Genomic DNA, 20,087 nt, shown 5'->3' with positions numbered 1-20,087 from the left:
ACCTTCAAATCCATATTATACGGAGAAGCCATCCGAATGCGTCTTCTGAATGAGTGCCATGAACATTACATTTCCAGCTTGTCAAGACAAGCTACTAGGTCAGATTTCCCTATCGCGATGACAAATAACATGATTGAAATTGCTTCAACTTGGACTGGCAGACTTAGGCCACCAAAATATCAAAAGAAAAACAGCAAGACTGTGTGGGCTACTGCTTTCCCAACTTTATTGAAAATGAGTGAAAAAGAACTTAAACCTGATGTCATGGTCACATACACAAGGCCAAAAACAATTAGAAATTATCTTACAAACTACAAAGATCTATAAAAAAAATCCAATCTTCTGTTCTACAAAGAGGTTATTCTGCCCCTTGTGGTCGCTGTGCGTTGTGTGGTAACCATGGTCATCGTCGCTTGTCAATGGTTTCACGTACAACGACTTTGAGCACTCCACAAAGACTTTTTAGGTTAAAACAGGAACTCAATTGCAGCAAATATGGGATTTATGTAGCAACAAGTTTACTTTGCCATGAACAACATGTTGGACAAACTGTTAATAAATTTTCGGTTTGTTGGTCAGGCCATCGTGCAACTTGGAACACTTTCGATTTTTCCTCTAATAATGACAGGGCCGCGTTGTTAAAACATTTTGCTGTATTTCATGATCTAAGAACTGAACCACAACTTTCCCAAGTCATTTCTGTAGTCGTACAAAAACTATTTGACAAGTAATGTGCAAGCTAAGGGCGGTAGGCACTTTAACATATACTGATATCCCATTGAACCACGAACCATCAACCAATCAGAAGCTACGCTGTTCATGACGTCATCAAGGTTGCGTTTCTCGGAACAAAGGAAAAATGCAACTTCCCACCACTGCTATTGCTCTTGTTTGTTGTGTAATTACCAAAAAAAGTTTAAAGTAATAATCAACTCTCTGGCTGAATGCTGAAATGGTCACAATTAGACGGACAACCTAACATCTGATGGTTCGGATTTGTTCAATTGGATATCAGTATGTTAAAGTTCCTACCCCTAAGGGCGCTTGTCATTTGGTTGAGAACCTTTTGCCGGGCCAAGACTACCCAGGTACCAAAAGTGTATAATTTTGCATTGTTTTTATGTTGCTAAACGTTTAAAAAACCCATGTAACTTGGTTGTATTTATAGTAAGCTGGTTCTATGAGTTTGTGATTTAATTTCCGCTCCTCGTCGTAATAAACTCATCAAGCTTAAACAATGTCAGAGTAAGTAGGCTGCGCATTACGCAACGAACTCCCACAGCCACAGTTATCACCACTTGCTGCTGACAATTGTCAAAGAAAGCATCTATGTCTTTTGATGTTGCCGATTTGCGTCACATTTTTTTTTTTTTTTTGTAGTGATACTTGCTCTTGCTATTTCTGTTACGTTTAGATGATGTCATGTCATTATGCCGACTTGAGATATAGTTTAATTCATGACGTTATATGGGATGAAAAACTCTTACAAGTTTTATAGGCCTACTCTGTTGAGAGTAAAAAAGAAACACAAATGATATTTATTGGAGAAATTGAGTCTCCTTACACAGCTTAAGAATCGAACAACGCAAAACTGCTGAAACAAAACGTTTTGTTTAAGTGAAAGAATCACTGTAAGCAACCAATGTTAAAACGTGCGCGCAAGAAGTCATGGGAGTGTGACGTATCAAAAATTTGAACAGGTTGTTATTTTTCTACATCAATGTGACGTTAGTTACTAGTACTTTAAAAAAATTATATCTTTGCTTCTGTAGAAAATCCGCAGCAAAACGCCTATTTTACGTGTTTAGTATCGGCCACAGTATCGGCCAAATTTTGCCGATACCAATACCGATACTCAAAAAATGGCCGATATCACCGATACCGATGCCGATATATCGGTACATCTCTACTCATAGGCGCCGGGTTTTGAAAATTGCCGGGGGGGCAAACTTTCTAGCCGACCGATTGCTTACATTCAAAATGCTGATGTTTGTTTGCGTCTATCTGCCATTGTATATCGCCAAGCTTTATGATGTAGGCTCAGGCCTCGAAATTCACGGCGGACATGTCCGCCGTCACAGCATGTGATGTCCGCGGGAAGTACCATCTAGATCGGTCATATTTGTCCGCCGAGAAATAACACAGGAACTAGCGATACAAATCGTCATTGCATAGCAGGAACAATTGTTGCGATAATATATTTTCCAGCGCATTCTAGCGCGCATCTAGAAAATGTGAATACTGTATGATATCCTTAGCTTCCATTCAAGGAGGAAAACTTTCGATTTTTACGTTGCTTCAACAATTGATGACATTGAATCAGCGTAACAAAGGTGAATTCTTCGCTAAGAATCGATAGGAGTACAGGTACTTCTACACTAATCACGCGAAATTTAGTTCAAGTTTTACGTCACAATGTCTGGCTTTGATCTCCGAGTAATATTGATAAGGCAAGGTTGGTTACTAAATTAGATTATACGAGTAGGCTATTACAGCAAGATGCAGCAAAATTTGTTAAGTTTTGGTATTACAGTAAGAAAGAAAAGACCCAAGGAAAATTCACTTTCGCTCACATGACACGCAAAAATAAACTTAAAGAAAAAAGCCTAGTAAAACTTTGCACAGCAGAAAATAGTAGCGTTAGTGTAGAAGTTATCCGACTCGTGCCCTGAGCATTGTGACGCAACAAGCCACACGACCTCGTTCGGTGGAAGTTAATCAGTTGTGTGACGTATTGGCCAGCTACACGGCGCTTTGACTCTTCTAGCGCAAGTCGTTAGTCTGATAAAAGCCTTTCAGAGTGACTTTACTGAATTTTTAAAAAACCTTCTAAAACCGTAGTTATAGTTCTGAAATGGCGAAGAATTATTATTAAGATAAAGTGATTAAGCATGATGATCGACAGCTAAAACTGGTGTGTCCGCCGTGAGACTTGATTTGTCCGCCGAGATAGCTGCTCAGACCGCACACGTTTGTCCGCCGTCAACAAAAACGAATTTCGAGGCCTGTAGGCTACTTCGAATTATATGCTGGTCACTTTGAACTTTAGCTCTTAATACGGGTAGATACTAAACTGAGCAAACTGCACCTCGTTATTGACACTCCCAAGAAAAAACAAAGCGAAAGAAATCAAGAAAAACGTTTTTCAATCATTGTTACTATGGTTCAACGGCACCATGCTGGCGTTTATCAGCTACCGTACTTCTGTTTCTTTTGTTATCTTAGGAGCAGCGCTCTTGTTGCAACAAGTAGATCTTTTAATTGAGATCGATCCGCAATGAAGGTCAAACTAACGCAAATATGAACTTAGAAACATTTGATTTAGGATTTTTTTTTAAATAATTTGCGGGGGGGCAGCCACCCCGAGCTAAATTCACGGGGGGGCGCCGCCCCTCCGCCCCCCCGGAGTCGGCGCCTATGTCTCTACTACAATGTCACATTTGTTGAACAACCAATGTTCATAATCTAGATGCTTGTGAAGATAAATGGATACATGCCAAAATAAATATCCAAAAATTAATTCTGCCTCAAGTTTAATTTTTTGACGCTCCACTACATTTTTGGTATTTTTTCAATATTGTCCTGCCTTATTATTCACTGCCGTCTTTGCCTACTCTTTTTTTCCATAATGCTACATTTTGTGTTTGCCATGACGCTACATTTAATTATTTATCGCTGTGCTTAGTTTGTTTATCACTGCCTTTGACTGCCGTGTTTCGCATATAATTTATTTTCTTAGCTGTAATTTGCCACAACGCTACATTTGCAGGCTTTGCTCACCGCTCTTTCATCAATTCTCGTTTATGTATTTGATACATACTTTACTTTATTGCCAGCTTGGTTTAGGTTTTCTTCAGCATTTTTTTAATATAATTATGCTTATGCTTTTTTAATACTTACGCTCATGTTTTGACATTATTGCGTCACTGTATTGTTATTTAAAACATTACTTGTAGGCTTTAACTGCCCATTTATCAGAACTGACGATGCACTCATAGGCGCCGACTTTTCAAACAACCTTGGGGGGCGAGAAAGGTGATGACGTCACAACCATAACGCTATTTTACCCAATTAAAATAGTCTTTGATTAAGCTTACTGTCTTGTTTATATTGACACCTAGGTCGTAAAGCGGATTTATTAGAACCGCTGCTTGAAAGGAGTAATTTTATGCATGCACTACGCCTAGTCGTAAAAATTTTTGATATTGTTAGCTCATAATTGGAACAGTTGGAAAACATGCCGATTCATTTCCTTTTCGTGCGAGAGAATAACAACGATTAAGACAGTGAAGTTATCGAAATAAAACGCAAAAAATCATGATTTCAAGCAGAGTGGAAACCCGCTATCAGTTTTATTAACCTCGTGTCGCTCGTTTTGCTAATTACTTACCTTCAAAGTGTTAGCAACGGCGAAGTGTTTTCTTTTCTGCTTTTTATTGAAAATCTTTATAGTCTTTTATCGAATACCGTATATACTCGAGTAGAGGTCGAGATTTTCGCAAGTGATTTTCACCTCAAAAAGACAGGTTCGAATACACGGGACAAGCTGTTGTCTCCAGCTCGGCAGTTTTCAAAGTGAACCCATTTTTACTGAGGCAAAATGATTGCCGACGTAGATTAGTTACGGATTGTGAAATAGCCAAAGTAAAAATTTTGAATACGTTTATTTGCAGTGATTCAAATTTAACTTTCAAATTTAATGATTTCTTGTCAATTCTAAACTTTATGCACTTCTTGAGCAATATGCAAAGCTCACGAGACAAAACAGCAGAAAGAGCTGTTTTAAGATATCAATTTTTTATTTTTACGTCTAGGATATAATCGTTCTCATTATGTAACATTCCACGATCGTTCCAGTTGATGTCAAACCTTAGCGGCCGCATAAAACAATGATGTCAGGTTGGCTTGGTGATAAAAGCGGTATATAAGAGACGTCGTTAATGCAAGCAATATCTGCCATCAACGCCATTAAACAACTTTTCCTTGATCGGTTTTCGATTTAATTCTCATAACATTGCGAACAAAACAATGCGTTCTGTTGAATCATAATTGATCTCACGGCCGGAAGACCTCATAGAAAATAGCGCATCAAATTTAGCTGGTTTACTTATTGTTGCCGTGAATAGTTACAGTACGTGACTATTCCAGCAGCGTAAGTTACTCTCTGCTCTACTTTGAAATTTCCTCACAGTATGTAAATACCAATACTTAGATGAACCATGGAATGGTAGTGTCGGGAATAAGTTATTTGACTTATACATGGGAGAATGAAATATCACCGATTTTCTGCTCAAAAGTAGGGCTTCGACTTATACAGGAGATCGACCTATTTCGAGTATATATACGGTAGCCTAGTGTAGAGTGCATATATTTTCACAATATATACAATATACATCAATACAGTCCTTATTGAAGCAAAACACGGATGACAGTTTTGAACAATGCATTTTTTCTTTAAGCTGTATGCACGTAATTGTTTGTTGTGTCGTAGTTTCAACTCATTAAAGTTTACTAAAATCAATTTCATGTTTGAAGTCACAGAAAATCTAAAGGACGTTTGGATAACTCGTGAAATGAGAATAAACATTCAACCTCGCATTCGCATTTTCGCTACCACACGTTTTGACTTTGAAGTTGCTCCTCACGCGCGGAAGATCAGCAGTGTGTGACTGTGAACGACTGAGCGTGCGCATCTCAGCAGGCCCAGTAATTCACGCTCCAGAGAAAGCCATGCGATCAGCTGCTGTTTTGCGGGCAAAAGCAACGCATTAGGGACCGTTCAAATATTACGTAACGCTATCGAGGGGGAGGGGGGTTTATGAAAAGCGTTACGGTAGCGTCACATCGGGGGGGAAGGGGGTTCAAGCAAAACGTTACGTAATGCTTATGAGTACGGTAGTTTATTTGTGCTGGCTGGTATTGTCGTTTGGATACTAAATTAAGCTGAAATCATATCCAACAGCACCTATTCAGCACCAACAAAATCTCTATCAACTATCAACTACGGTACTGTAACTCCCGTAATTTCATACAGGTTCTAAGTGCTCAAAACCTTGCATTGCGAAATTGCAAGGCAGCATTCTTACATCACAAAGCTTGCTTTGATGTGAGTGAACAACATTAGAGTTGCCAGATGGCTATTTTAGGCCAAATTCCAAAATCTGACCTTTTTAAATTGCAGTTGGCTTAAAAAAAAATGATGCAAATAAGGCCAGAAAATCTGGCCTTATTTGGCCCTTTTTATGGCTGCAAATTTTGACCGGTTTAGAAAGTATTATTTTAAATAAATTGCAAATAAAAGTATCACTTATCATCACTTAAAGCAGTGGTTTTCAACCTGTTTGGTGGAACGGAACCCAATGAAACATTCGAAAAGCTCGAGGAACCCCTGTTCAATAAGTTAATTACCTTGTGCAAAGCTTCAAGTAGAGAACATAGAGAGTAGAGAATGTGTTGGCTGTGGACAGGGTGGTTCTATTGAGTTGAACCGGGTGGGCTACTAAACGTTTTAATTCCAAAAAAAGAATATAGCTAAAATTTCATGTCTCAAACGTAAGCTTTAGGTGCATACAAACCAAGATATTTTATCAGCACGTGTTTCCACGTCATAATTTTGATATAAACTGGCAAGAGGGGCTTTGTAATGGAAAAGCGTCACGTGGGGGAGGGAGGGTTTGACAAAAACGTTACATTGGCGTCACATGGGGGAGGGGGGATCAAAAATTCGAAAAAACAGCATTACGTAATATTTGAACGCTCCCTAAAGCTGTTTTTTGGTTTCGGCATTGTTTACGTCCGTTTAAATGAGCTAAATCTTTTTCGCAAAGTATTTTATCTTTGAAACACCACTAATGGCCATGTTTGTTGCCCCTCAGCCATAAATTTACCAGGGGCGCCGGAAGTCGGCGCGTATGGATGCACTAGCAAGTGCGAAATATATTTTCTGTTACATCTACTGACAACTGATCTCTGTTGCTAATATAGCAATTGAGGTTTTAGCAGTATTGTCAATGTAATATATTCGTATATTTTGCTGCCCCCAATAATTTGCTGCCCTAGGCAACTGCCTACTCTGCCTACTGATAAATCCGGCCCTGGTTTTAGCTCACATTTTATAAAATTAAAATATCACAATTATCTGAATGTCAATTCAGATAGCTTAATTTTAGTTTAGGACTGGGTAGTAATAACTGAAAAAGCTTGTGTTGTGTGAGTTTCATTGAAGTTGTACAATTTTGAAATGACAGGAAGTTCAAGAGTTTTGAGCCAACTAGCCCCTCTCTCCCTACTGGCGATTTGGGCTAATAGCAGATTGGCCAGTCAAATTTTAAGCTACATGTTGTGAAGGTCTGTGTTTTTATATCGGCATGACCAAGCGCTATATATCAAGTTTCACACTGAATTCGAAAAAAAAGCTGTTTTATTTGTTTACTATCAAAATGTTGTTTCAAAGTGGCATTCAATTTCCGTTTAAAATTGAAGTGTTACTATTATTGCATTGATTTGTGATAGTGTTGTTATTAATTGCCTTTCCCAAGAGCACAACAAGCAAACTTGCCTACTTTTTTTCACTGCATTGAAGCTAAAAGTCAAGCAGAAAAGCTATGAATACCGTTTTTTTTTAAGTGTTTGATATGAAACATTAAGGTTTATTCTAACACCATGCTGCACTTGAGTTGAAAGATTGTTGGTCTGACATGGCGTGCCACGAAATATTTTTACCTTCTGAAGGGTCCAACTAGCCTAAAAACGTTAGGAACCACTGACTTACTGGATATCGTCTGTAAGGTTTTTACTCTAAAAAAATAATGAAAAACTATTTCACATTTGGGCCTAAAAAGTTGTTCAAATCAAAACTAGTCAAAATACACTGTTGGTAGAGGTGTCAACTGTCCGCGGTCAGACAGTTAGTGAATTGTCCCCAACTGTCTACTGTCATGACCATGGTCTGTCACTAGGATTTTCGTCATCAACTGTCATAGTGCAGGCCCTTAGGGGAATCTTTAGGCTAAACGTGTTACACGTTGTTTTTTTGCCTATTTTTGCAGTTGGTCAACCCAACTTTGATTTTAGTAGGTGCCGCAACTTTTTGGGTCACATGATCACCCCCAAATTGGGGATTTCCCCAGAAATCATGTTTCAGCTCTTTTTACGGCAATTTTGTGCAATTACATAATATATTTGATTTTTGCATATTTTTACTTAAAAAGCACACACAAATAAGTGAGACAAAACAAACACAAAATAATTTGATTGATGATGTCATCATTTTTTTTTGCTTTTATAACCTATTTTGGTCGTCTGCTGTTGGTTTTAGTTGGAGTCTGGGTTTTTTTTTTCGGTCATTTATCGGTCATTGACCGATTTTTTAGCAAAATGTCCGATACAAATATAGTCAATTTGGTCAAAATGTCCGAAAAAAGATTAACAACTAACAAAAGTTTTAACAATAGCTGTGAAGCCTGGTATAGATTGGCCAAGTTTGGCAGCTATTGCTAATGCTTTGCTGACTTTTAATGCAGAGAACGCAACCGTAGAACGTGGATTCAGTTTGCTTTCTCAGTTCCGAACTCCAACAAGAAATCGCTTGCGTTGTTCAACTGAAGATAAACTTATGCGTTTGAGGTTAAATGCTGCATCATACAAAACATTCAATTATGACGCGGCATACGCGCACTGGCACAGTGAAGCGAAGCGAGCACGCTACAACCTGAGCGGTAAAATTGTTGAGGAGTTAAATCACTTTGTAATTGCGAACCATTAGAGCAGGGCTACTCAACTAGCTGACCGCGGTCCGAATGCGGACCTTGTGGGTGTTAATGGTGGACCTTGAGCTATTAGAAGAATAACCTCATTGCCACGTTTCAGGGCTTCTTTGAACAGATTTCTACTGGGAGGAAGCAATTTTTACTGTGATTATCCTAGTTACTGGGGGGCTTCGACTCCCAGATTTCCCAACACTTTCTCAGAAATCCAATTCGAGTTACATTTTACCTAAAAAAGTGGTTTGGTAGCTACAGATAGTTTAACTTTCGTGGTTGCGTGGAAAATAACTTATTTACCGGACCGCTAAAAATATTCAACTTGTCAAACTGGACCTTTGTTAACATTAGTTGAGTAACCCTCAGCCCTTGAAATTAGCTTCCATCTACGACGGCAAAAACATTGCTGTCGCCAAATCAACAAACCTTGGGTTGCGGCAGCAATTGCCGTATGCTTTAATCCAGGGGTGTGCAACGTGCGGCCCGTGAAACGTGTTTATAACTTAGTTTAGTCTGGTAAATGTGAAAAATTCATTGTGGAGTGGATTATTGTAATTTCGCACCTTCTGTTAACTATTTCAGAAATTTCCCACCGGTCACCGCTAATCCATTGTATTTAATTATTTGGAACGTCAGCAGATCAGAGGCGGAGTCCTGCTTTCGTCTCTGGCTTTCTCGCCTTTTTGTTTGATCTCTTGCTTAAGACTTTTTGTAGAGCCGGCTTGTGTCTAATTTAGCAGTTGCCTCATGTAGCCTAAAAGCGGTTGGATCAGAACAACTGCCTAGCGGCAGAAGCCTAGCGACCCATTCCTTGCCAAATTTGTTGAACCAGTCAAAATAGCAAATTTTGTTAAAATTAGAAGAACAAATTACGACTTTGGAAAGCTCACATACAGACAGGAAATCTTTTTCACTTTCCAAAATTGAGAGAACATGGAATGCATCTTTGGAAGAAAACTAACTTGAAAATTGTTGTATGAATTTTTGGCTCGTTTCAAGGACTTTAAATCTCATAAACATTTGTTTGGTATATTCTCTTCGTCATTCAACACAGACATTGACAAACCACCAGGTGATATCCAACTTGAATTGATTGATCTTCAAGAGAAAAACAGATTTGAAAGCAAAGTATTTATAAATGAATCTTGGCGATTTTTACCGAAAACATCTCAACCAAGATGACTTTCCACGTATTTGTGACAACGTACTTGATTAGCAGCATCAAAACTGCGATTGAGACTCACTGGCGTGCAGAAGCTTTGAACATTCTTCACTGCAACAAAGACTTGCTCTCCTAGGCAGTTACTGTTGCTTTTCGTGTCGTTGCCACTTTTCCATTATGTGTCTTCAATAAAACCAGAATAAAAACAAAGCTTTTTGACATTTTCTGAAATTAAACAAACTTATTCTAGAATAAGTATTCGAAATTCTAAATTCGAAAAATTATTCTAGAATAGCTTTTTCTTCTAGTTTGCCCATCCCTAGTTTATTCCGAAAAAATCGATCAAATACTATCATTATAAGTTTTGCAAATGCTTAAAATTTTGCAATTGCAAGCAATAACAATAATACCAGGACAGCAGGCTATAATGACGACGCAATAATGACGTTATCAAGGAGATAACCAGAAGAGCAACTACTAGGGGTGAGTTTTACTTTTAGCCATGCGACTTCAAAATTTAAAATACCGTAATATATAGTTATGATCTACAAATCAAATGAATACACGACACCAGATTATGCAATGTCTGAGTCTTAACAGTGCTGTCAATTCAAGATGAAAAAACTAGCGGTTTTCGATGTTAAATTCCAACCATACGTAATTTGATAAAAAAATTCGTACCACAAGTTTTTTCAAGTTACAACATAGAATTTAAAAAGTCAAAAGCATTTCTTGAATGGTCAGTGTGGATTGGAGATGAAACGTCAATGTGGAATGAAGATGAAACATCAGAGAGCATAGGCGCCGACTTTTATTTTTGCACGGGGTGGCGGATAGCACAATATGGCAACCTAAAAACTTTCAAACTGCATGTTTTTGTTTTTTACTAAGCGTGTTTCGTAGATGCAATTGTCTTTTCACACCTGATTTGTAGCTCGATTATTTACAAAGCCACTTTACAACAAAGCACAGGAAGTATGTCGTGAATTTTATTGTTACGTTGTCGCTCTGACACTTAACATTTGGCAAAAGTATTTTTGCGAACGGCAGCTCTGTCAATCCAACTGTTAATCAACTGGTCAAGTTGTAACCGTTAAGCTTCAGCTTGATAAACATTTAAAATTAGGATGTGGTTCTATCGCTGTTGCGTCATGGTAGATCACAAGTAGGTTTTTATGCGCCTGAGTGCACTTCTAAACGATCGCTCCGCCTCGCAGGTGGTGGAAGGCAACGATAAGTATATTTTCACAATGCAGACCACGTTTGGAAGCATTAATGATCTTGTTTCATTGCTTGCAAATAGATCAAACAGTTGCGACAGTTGAACGCTTTTTCGGTGGCATCTTTAAGCTGAATAAAACTGGAATGTCGGGGAAAACTTTTACTGGACGACTTTTTGTAATTTTTTCTATGATGTAACAAGCAACTCCTAACTTATGTCAGACCAATAAATTCCCTCCTCAAACTTTTACAGGACAACTTTTCATAATTTTTTCTATGATGTAACAAGCAACTCCTATGTAAGACCAATAAATTCCCGCCTCACAATTTGTCACGCATTGACACGCAATATTACATTATTACTGCATAAAGAAATTAAAGCAAGAAGTAGATGACAGTACACTCCAATTGAAATCGGAAAATAATTCAAAATGCAAAATCTTGACGAATTGAAAAAGGTTGCTTTCATTATTGGGAATTGGCAGGGGGTGTAGCTTTCCTCGAATAGAATCATGTAAACGTGTAAATTTGCAGAACGTTAAAACTGCTACTTTACTAGGTGCACTTTTTAAATAAAACTCAAAAAGTTTCGAAAATTGCATTTTTTTAATATAATTTGAAAATAAATATTCATTTAGGGGGTGGAGGATGGAGCTATAAATCATCGAGATAATTTTATTTCCAAGTATTTTATAGCTGGCATAATTTATAGCGATATTATGAGCAGTTTAAAAAATTTCAAAAAAGATTTTTGAGGGAGGCAATGGAAAGATCGTATTTTATTGATTAATAAATCCCATTGTAAACCTAACAATTGTAACAATGACTTATGACAAGTATCAAATAAAACAATCGCAACAACAACAAGGAAAAAAATCGTAGCCACGTGTTGCGTAATCTTCACGTAGCTGTAGCTTGCTTGATGTTACGCGAGTATCATGCTTGTGACAAAAACAATCATTTTCTTTGCAATACTGTATTGGTTCACCTCTTGCTTTACGTTGACTTGAAGCGAAAACAAATGATCAAAAAAAGATTTAAACGTCCGTTCAAATTACATTTATTTGCAGTAAGTAATGTAACCTAAGCGGGGTGGCTGCCACCCCGCCACAGCGGTTACGGGGTGGCGTGGCCACCCCGTAAGTCGGCGCCAGTGTCAGAGAGGATTGGAGATTTTGTGGTCGAATAGCATGTTTCGTACTTGGATGAACAAAGGCTTGTGCATTTTATGGATTTTGTTTTACAGGAACATTGAGAGCCACAAGTAGACTGACAACTACAATGATCTATCAGTTCGTGAATCGATGATGCGAATTAGCTTGAGGTCCAAAATGGAACAAACTGATTTGCATCATTATGTTTCCAACCCCAAGCTAAAAGAGAAGGTAGTTGCTGGACATTTACGAGGCTTGATTTCCATATTTCAGCTTGATATATCGCTCTGCGTGTATGCTGCATCAGAGCAGCTGACGTTGGTGGCAACCTTTGAATAGTGCAACCATTGGTAAACGTCATATAACGGCATTCGTTTACATCCGTGATAGTAGGACCATTGCCATAAAGAGCTATGACATACTTTTGTATGTCATTCATAGAACTAGGAGAGCTTTATAAATTCAGAAAGTTAAACAAACCACACATTTCGGTAAGATTAAGCATCTAACAATCCCAAGCCTTTTTTTCCAAAGACGAAACAGTAGCCTGTGAATGTTAAACCTGTGATAACATAAAACAAAGGCAAAGAAACGCAAATCATCAGAGATTGAGGTAAAGATGAAACAATATCATGGATTGGAATGAAGCGAGTTTTTTCTCCAACTCCAAATTCAACCCATAGGTTACAGATTTCTAATTTGTCAAAACACGAAATTGCAATGATTACCACATCAGTATCTACTGTTTTGACTATGGCATCGGATTTTCCATGTTTCACATGGAGGAACCATGCGGGTGTCTGCCTCTTCGTGATCACACGCGGAAATCTCAGACATGTCCAATGTTTGATTGCTAAGAGCTGTATCTAACGATGTAACAACACTTAGGCCCTGTGATCGACTGAAGTTATCACAGCTTGTTGAACCAGTTGATATATCACAGTTTTGTTGCTGTCATTTCTCAAAAACTCAGACCAGTTGAGAGGAAGACGAGTATTACTTGTGACAGCCACGTAACATCCAGATCCTCGTCTGTTTCTTGCAGAAGATTTGATGTTATTTTTCAGATATACATTGAAGACAATGTCAACACAATTATACTTTGCTGCCTTGCCAGTAACGTAAGGGATAACGATTTGAAAAATGTATTCTTCAAATGTTTTCACATTACTTCTGGGTTTATTATTTACATGAGTGCTGAACCGTCTATAACATAGACGACAGACGTTGCAACTTGGTACAGTACATTGTGGATATCCAAAGCATTCTAAAATTGTGAGCAGAGCCGATTTTGTTGTAGATCTCAAATAACTGTTTGCAGATAATGCTATAGGGTACAATGATACTTCGTGGTTAAAGAACAGCTTTAAAGCATCTTTGCCACGAACATAGCTTGAAACAATCCTCTATGAAGAAGGGATGATTTATGTTTGACTATGGGTTGTGTGTTCTTCTTTGTTGTTCGCGTTTTGCCGAGCAAGTCTAACAATACTTTGGTTATTGGTTCTCCAAACTTTGATCTTCAAGAAAACTGGAAGATACAAACGATTCAAATTTTGTTTTCCCAAAGTTATGAAGGTTTAGAAGCTGTTGCATACCTTCATCATTGGAGGCTTGCCTTGAGCACATTGTCAAAAGTTTTCCAGACGAGTCGGTGAAAGGGTTGCCAAGCTCTTCAAACGTTTGCACCAAGCAAATCAATTGGTCATAAACGAAACCTCTTGTGATAATCTTCGCTTTTTTCGTGATGTAGCCATTGGAGTTTTTTGTCACTAAAGCCAATTTCGTCATGAAATTTTGTCACCGTTTCTACAATCATTGGTTGGCATCCGCAGGCATCCAACCCGCTGAGCTACGTCGTAACGGAGCCACGATTTCTCTCGCTCTCCGCGCTCTGGACCCCGACCATCCCCTCCATGCAACATTCAAGCGACCACCACCTTCAAAGCAGCGGCTGAAATCAAGACGCCCCTTCGTGCCTGCCGCACAACAACTACTTACAAACACAGAAGAATTTGGTTTAAGTGTGGAACACTGGACGAACCACATGTGGAACACAGAGTGGCGAAACCACACCTCCACGCTCAGTGACTTCATACCCAATGCCGATCCTCGTCCACCGGGGATGACCCTCGCAAGGCTTGCGTGGGTCAGGCTTAACTGTCTGCGAACTAGCGTCGGCCGTTTTCGTTCAGACATGCACAAGTGGGGCCTGGCTCCATCACCAGAATGTGAGTGTGGTGCCACTGAACAGACCGCTGATCATGTCGTCCACCACTGCCTAACCCACCGGCCTCCACACAGTGCGCATGGTCTGAGGGTCTTGGACGATGAGACTGTTGAGTGGCTGATGATTTCCTGCCCTCCAATCTAGCCTTGAAAGATCTGCTCATATGCCGAGATGAGTACCGATACTTTTTTGGTAGTTACGTTCATGATAGGCCTATCACTAATCAACCTGTATAAAATACTAGTTATTGCCTACCCACTATACTAACCTATAAGAAACACATCTGAAAAAACATCACAAAACAAATTATGACGTCATTCGTGATGCAATGCTGACGTCATATTTGAAGAGGGAATTATTTTAGCATTGGTAACTTATTGTAACCAAAAACGTAACACCAACAACAAACAAGCGACTAGAATAAGAAAAATAAGCAAAAAATTAATGTTATGACGTCACAATGACGTCATTAATAACATAATTTTGTGTGATTTTTAATCTCGTGTATTTTGTAGTGGCAATCAGTCCAAATATAAAAAATAACGTATCTAATTGCATAGAAATGCCGTGAAAAGAGCTCAAAATTGATTTGGGGAAATCCCCGATTTGGGGGTGATCACGTGACCCAAAAAGTTTCAGCACCCACTAAAATTGAAGTTAGATTCATCAATTACAAAAAAATGCAAAAAAACAATGTGTAACACGTTTAGCCTAAAGATGCTCATTTTTGCCCCTAAGGGCCTGCACTATCAGCCACTCTGTCATTTGCAAGGATGCCAGCGCTAGGTTTTTCCACCTAGGTCTGGGTTTTTTTAACCACTTTTGGGTTTTGAGTTTTTTTTTCAAATTTGGGTGAATCTAGGTTTGTCGGTTTGTAACTTTGTACAGAGCTTGTTCGGTATTAGGGCACTGGTATTCTCGGTTAAAGGTCCACACTGCAATACAAAAAATGGTAAGGTAATATTTATGGCATCAGCTACGGTAGTCAGCAGGGTTGACCAAGGAGGTTCCCCCACTTTAGTTTTACCCACGTAAAACCATGGGGGAAACTGGGAAAAACCTTCAGACGTACTTGATGGAGATTGATAGCAAGAAAGATGCACGGTTCAACTCACTGGAGTGGTGGCGCTCTAACCGTAACTGATATCCAAATGTGGCTCGTGCAGCGTGGAAATGGCTATTGGTTTCTGGGACATCTACCCCAAGTGAGCGAGTATTTTCAATTTGTGGAATAGTATATACTGCTAAACGTTCCCGCATTCTTGGAGAATCAATTGAGAGCCAAGTAGTCGGCTCGCAATGCTTGGATCTAAAGATAATTAATGGCAATTGAACGACAGTTAGACCTTTACTGCCATTGACACTTCAACTGTCTGACTGACCGTCGAGGCTATGACCGTTGACACCTCTAACTGTTAGTTTTAGATGTCACATATATCCAAAAAGTGATTTAAACATTTCTGATGATGCCCAAGAATATAGGATGTAAGGTTTTTTATTATGTTTTTTTTTTTATTGATGGAATTTTACATGTCAAACACGCTGTTAAAATATGTTGGAGGTTTAAACTTCAAAATATAAAAAGATGTGGGACCGTGAATATGTCTGCCTAACAGTCAGAAGACACATTTAATCTTGCTTTATTTAAACAGGCATCTTACTTGTTTATTGTGTTTTCAGGTGTTGGAAAAAGCAGCTTGCTTCTTAGGTTTGCTGACAACACCTTTTCAGGTTAGAAAATAGGCCTATCAATTCTATAGTTTTTTAGCTTTATGTAACTTGCGGAGCCATTTTTCTTAAAAAAAGCGGTGAAATTTGATTGATTAAAGCTGGTGTGCCCCAAATGTACATTACATGCGGCTGCCGCCCAAACTCATAAGTGATGACCCACATGAATTATATATCGCTTATGATGAAGAAAACTTAGTGTTTGTGGTTAGATTTCCCTAACTTTTTAATTTTTGTGATTAAAGTGGCATGAATTTCAAAACTTGCAACCCAATACAATAAATCAGTGGTTCTTAACCAGGGTTCGATCGAACCCCTGGGGTTTGACGAAGCTGTTTCAGGGGTTCGGTGCGAACGTCCTCTGAAACATTAACACACGGCCTACTGAATGGTATATCAGAGAATATTTTTGGAAAATATTGTCCAGCCGAAACTTGATTGCGGCTTACATGATGGTAGCCTAAATAAACATCTACAGATGGGTGTGATTGACGCGTGTGATTAACGCGAGATTGAAGGTGTGATTGACGTGATTGAAGGTGTGATTGACGTGATTGAAGGTGTGATTGACGCGTGATGTAATGATGCCATCTGCATGTAACACAGAATGCAAAAAACTATATTTTTACCTAACATTGTAAAAACAATCGGTATGAAAAACTTTATTTTCTTAAAGCATGAATTTCTTCACGTTTGCTATTTGCATGGAACTGCAAAAACAGGGCTCTCACTTTTGAGGAAACTTCCTTAGTTTAAGGAAATTTAGTTCTATTTTCAATTTTTTTCAACAACAGCAGATATAAACAGTCCATAGGCTACTTGGATTACATTATCGAGCTTCAAGAAAGCAAGATGCAAAAAAAAAACCTCAACACAACAAATTTTCAAACGTTTTGGTGCCAACAAATGGAAAGTTATCTTCTTATTACAAAAGTTGACCTTGAAGTTCTCATGCCATTCGTAACCATTTATTTATGCAAGCATGCGTTTTCTATTCTGGTGGATGTTAAAGCAAAAAAAAAAAAAACGAAACCGGCTTGCATGCGAAAATGACATGAGAATTTGCTGTTTCCGAGACAAAGCTTCAAATCTCACTATTGGTCCCAGAAAAACATCAACAGAAGTCTCATTGATACAGTAATGTATTACTATTAAATGTGGTAGATTTTCGTTTTTGTGATTCAGCGAAAATTTGGGGTTCAACGAAAGCTTGCAGATTATCGTAAGCCGTAAGGGTTCGGCAGGTTAGTAAAGGTTAAGAACCACTGCAATAAATGGATAATATTGATATTTTCAAGACTGCCCTGCAAGACTAACAAATCAAACTAACCCAGACAAGCCTACTTGCTTGACTTTAGGTTTGTAATCATTTGGTTATTTAAAATCATATTTCATTTGTTAGGCAGTTGGTGTTTGTCATAGCTTACCGGTGAGCTGGTAGGCTGCACCACTTGCATTGTTAAATTTCAATGCGTGTTTTCAACATTTTTTCTTCAAACACGGTCAGATTAATATTAGTGCAATGCTGACTTCAGGTTTTAGTTTTTGCAGTTCCAAACGTTTTGAGGAACTATATGGATAAGAAAAGGCATGTTGAAGATAAGGATCGCATGTTTGGAAAACGGAACGCACGCAAAAAAATTATGCATGGAGAGCCTGCTGGCATAGGCGCCGACTTTTCAAAAAACCTTGGGGGGGCGAGAAAGGTGATGACGTCATAAACATACCGCTATTTTACTCAATTAAAATAATCTTTGATTAAGCTTACTGTCTTGTTTATTGACAGCTAGGTCGCCAACCGAATTTATTAGAACCGCTGCTTGAAACAATTAGTTTTACGCATGTAGTACGCCTTGTCGTAAAAATTTTGATATTGTTAGCTCATAATTGGAATAGTTGGAAAACAAGCCGATTCATTTCCTTTTCGTGCGAGTGAATAACAACGATCAAGACAGTGAAGTTATCGAAATGAAACGCAAAAAATCATGATTTCAAGCAGAGTGGAAACCCGCTATCAGTTTTATTAACCTCGTTTTGCTAATTACCTACCTTCAAAGCGCTAACAACGGCGAAGTGTTTTCTTTTCTGTTTTTTATCGAAATTCTTTACAGTCTTTTATATACTCGAGTATAGGTCGAGATGTTCGCAAGTGATTGTCACCTCAAAAAGACAGGTTCAACTTATACACGGGACAAGCTAATGTCTCCAGCTTGGCAGTTTTCAAAATAAACGCATTTTTACTGCGGCAAAATCATTGCCGACGTAGATTACGGAGTTTGAAATGGCGTCGTCCTGAGTAAAAGTTTTGAATACGTTTATTTGCAGTGATTCGAACTTAAATTTCAAATTTAATGATTTCTTGTCAATTCTAAACTTTATGCACTTGCTGAGCAATATGCTAAGCTCACCAGACAAAACAGCAGAAAAAGCTGTTTTAAGAGATCGATTTTTTTATTTTTGCGTGTAGGATATAATCGTTCTTATTACGTAACATGCGATGATCGTTGAAGTCGATGTCAAACCTAAGCGGCCGCATAAAACAATGATGCCAGGTTAGCTAGGTGACAATAGTGGTAAGAGACGTCGTTAATGCAGGCAATATCTGCGACCAAGACCATTAAACACACTTTTTTTTATCGGTTTTTGATTTAATTACACATTGCAAACTAAACAATATGTATACGTTCTGTTGAATCATAATTGATCTCACAGCGGGAAGACCTCGTTGAAAAAAGCGCGTTTAATTTAGCTGGTTTACTTAACATTGGAGTGAATAGTTACGTGACTATTCCAGCACCGTAAGTTACCCTACCATCTACTTTAAAATTTCCATACCGGATGAGAAAGCCATGCGATCAGCTGCTGTTCTGCGGGCAAGATCAACGTGGGCTGTTTTTCACTTTCGGTATTCTTAAAGTCCGTTTAAATGATCTAAATCTCTTTCGCAAAGTGTTTTATCTTTGGAACACCACTTGTAATAACCATTTTTGTTGCCCCTCAACCATAAGTTTACGGGGGCCACTGCCCCCGGCCCCCCTAGAAGTCGGCGCGTATGCCTGCTGGAGCTGCAAATTCATTAAAAAGTCCAAAGTCAGGATTCTTTCTGAGGTGTTCACATTTCTGAATAGTGAAAGTCATGACTACGAGATCATTCCGCCACAGCAAAGAGTAATGAAAAAGCAATGTGTGTTTCCAACCTACAAACGAAGACCTGAAAATCTTAAAGTTTTTCTTTTGTCTACCTTGCAATCAACTCATTTCAGTGGAGTTTGAAGGAGCTTATTCATCCATAAGACTAACCGACCACATCATCAACGATTGTATCATCATCAAACCCTCTTAAGGTGTGGAAGGTCTGCGTGTCCTGGATGCGAAACCAAACACTGACTGCTCTTCGTAGCCTTCTGATGTAATTTGGCAATATTGTGAATCTGAGGTTGTAAAAGATTACTTCCTTGGCCCTAAAGGCTCATACGACGACAATAAAGATTGGAATTTTACAGAAATTATGTGTGAACATCAGCTACTGTTTGTTTAATTTAGCCTACTAAACCAGTATATCTCTATTGTTGAAATCAACAAAGAAACTTCGCTTTAGCAGAGATGGAAGTTTCATTGTTATTCCCAGTTCTTCATGTGGAGCAGAACGATCTTTTTGCTGTGTTGCATGCATAAGTTGAAAACGTATTTGCAGTATACACAAGCAGTCAAGCACAGCAACTTATTAAATGGCCTGGCTATCTTGAATACACATCGAGATCACGTGGGAGGTCTAGATCTCACCGAAGCCATGGATGAAGAAATTAACGTCGGTAATCGGCAATTGCCGA

General features: G+C 38.6%; 1 protein-coding gene across 1 annotated transcript in view; it reads left to right on the top strand.

Annotated features, from left to right (window-relative positions):
• The window catches only part of LOC145766312 (ras-related protein Rab-35-like), a 64,551-nt gene that overhangs the window by 17,175 nt on the left and 27,289 nt on the right, over positions 1–20,087 (top strand). The window contains exon 2 of the mRNA XM_082577992.1: positions 16,210–16,260. Coding sequence (XP_082434118.1) covers positions 16,210–16,260 — 51 coding nt within the window. The remainder of the gene's footprint in view (positions 1–16,209; positions 16,261–20,087) is intronic.

The sequence above is a fragment of the Aplidium turbinatum genome, chromosome 3 (genome assembly GCF_918807975.1).
Source record: "Aplidium turbinatum chromosome 3, kaAplTurb1.1, whole genome shotgun sequence".
Classification (NCBI taxonomy): Eukaryota; Metazoa; Chordata; class Ascidiacea; order Aplousobranchia; family Polyclinidae; genus Aplidium; species Aplidium turbinatum.
This window is presented reverse-complemented; position numbering and strand designations above follow the sequence as displayed.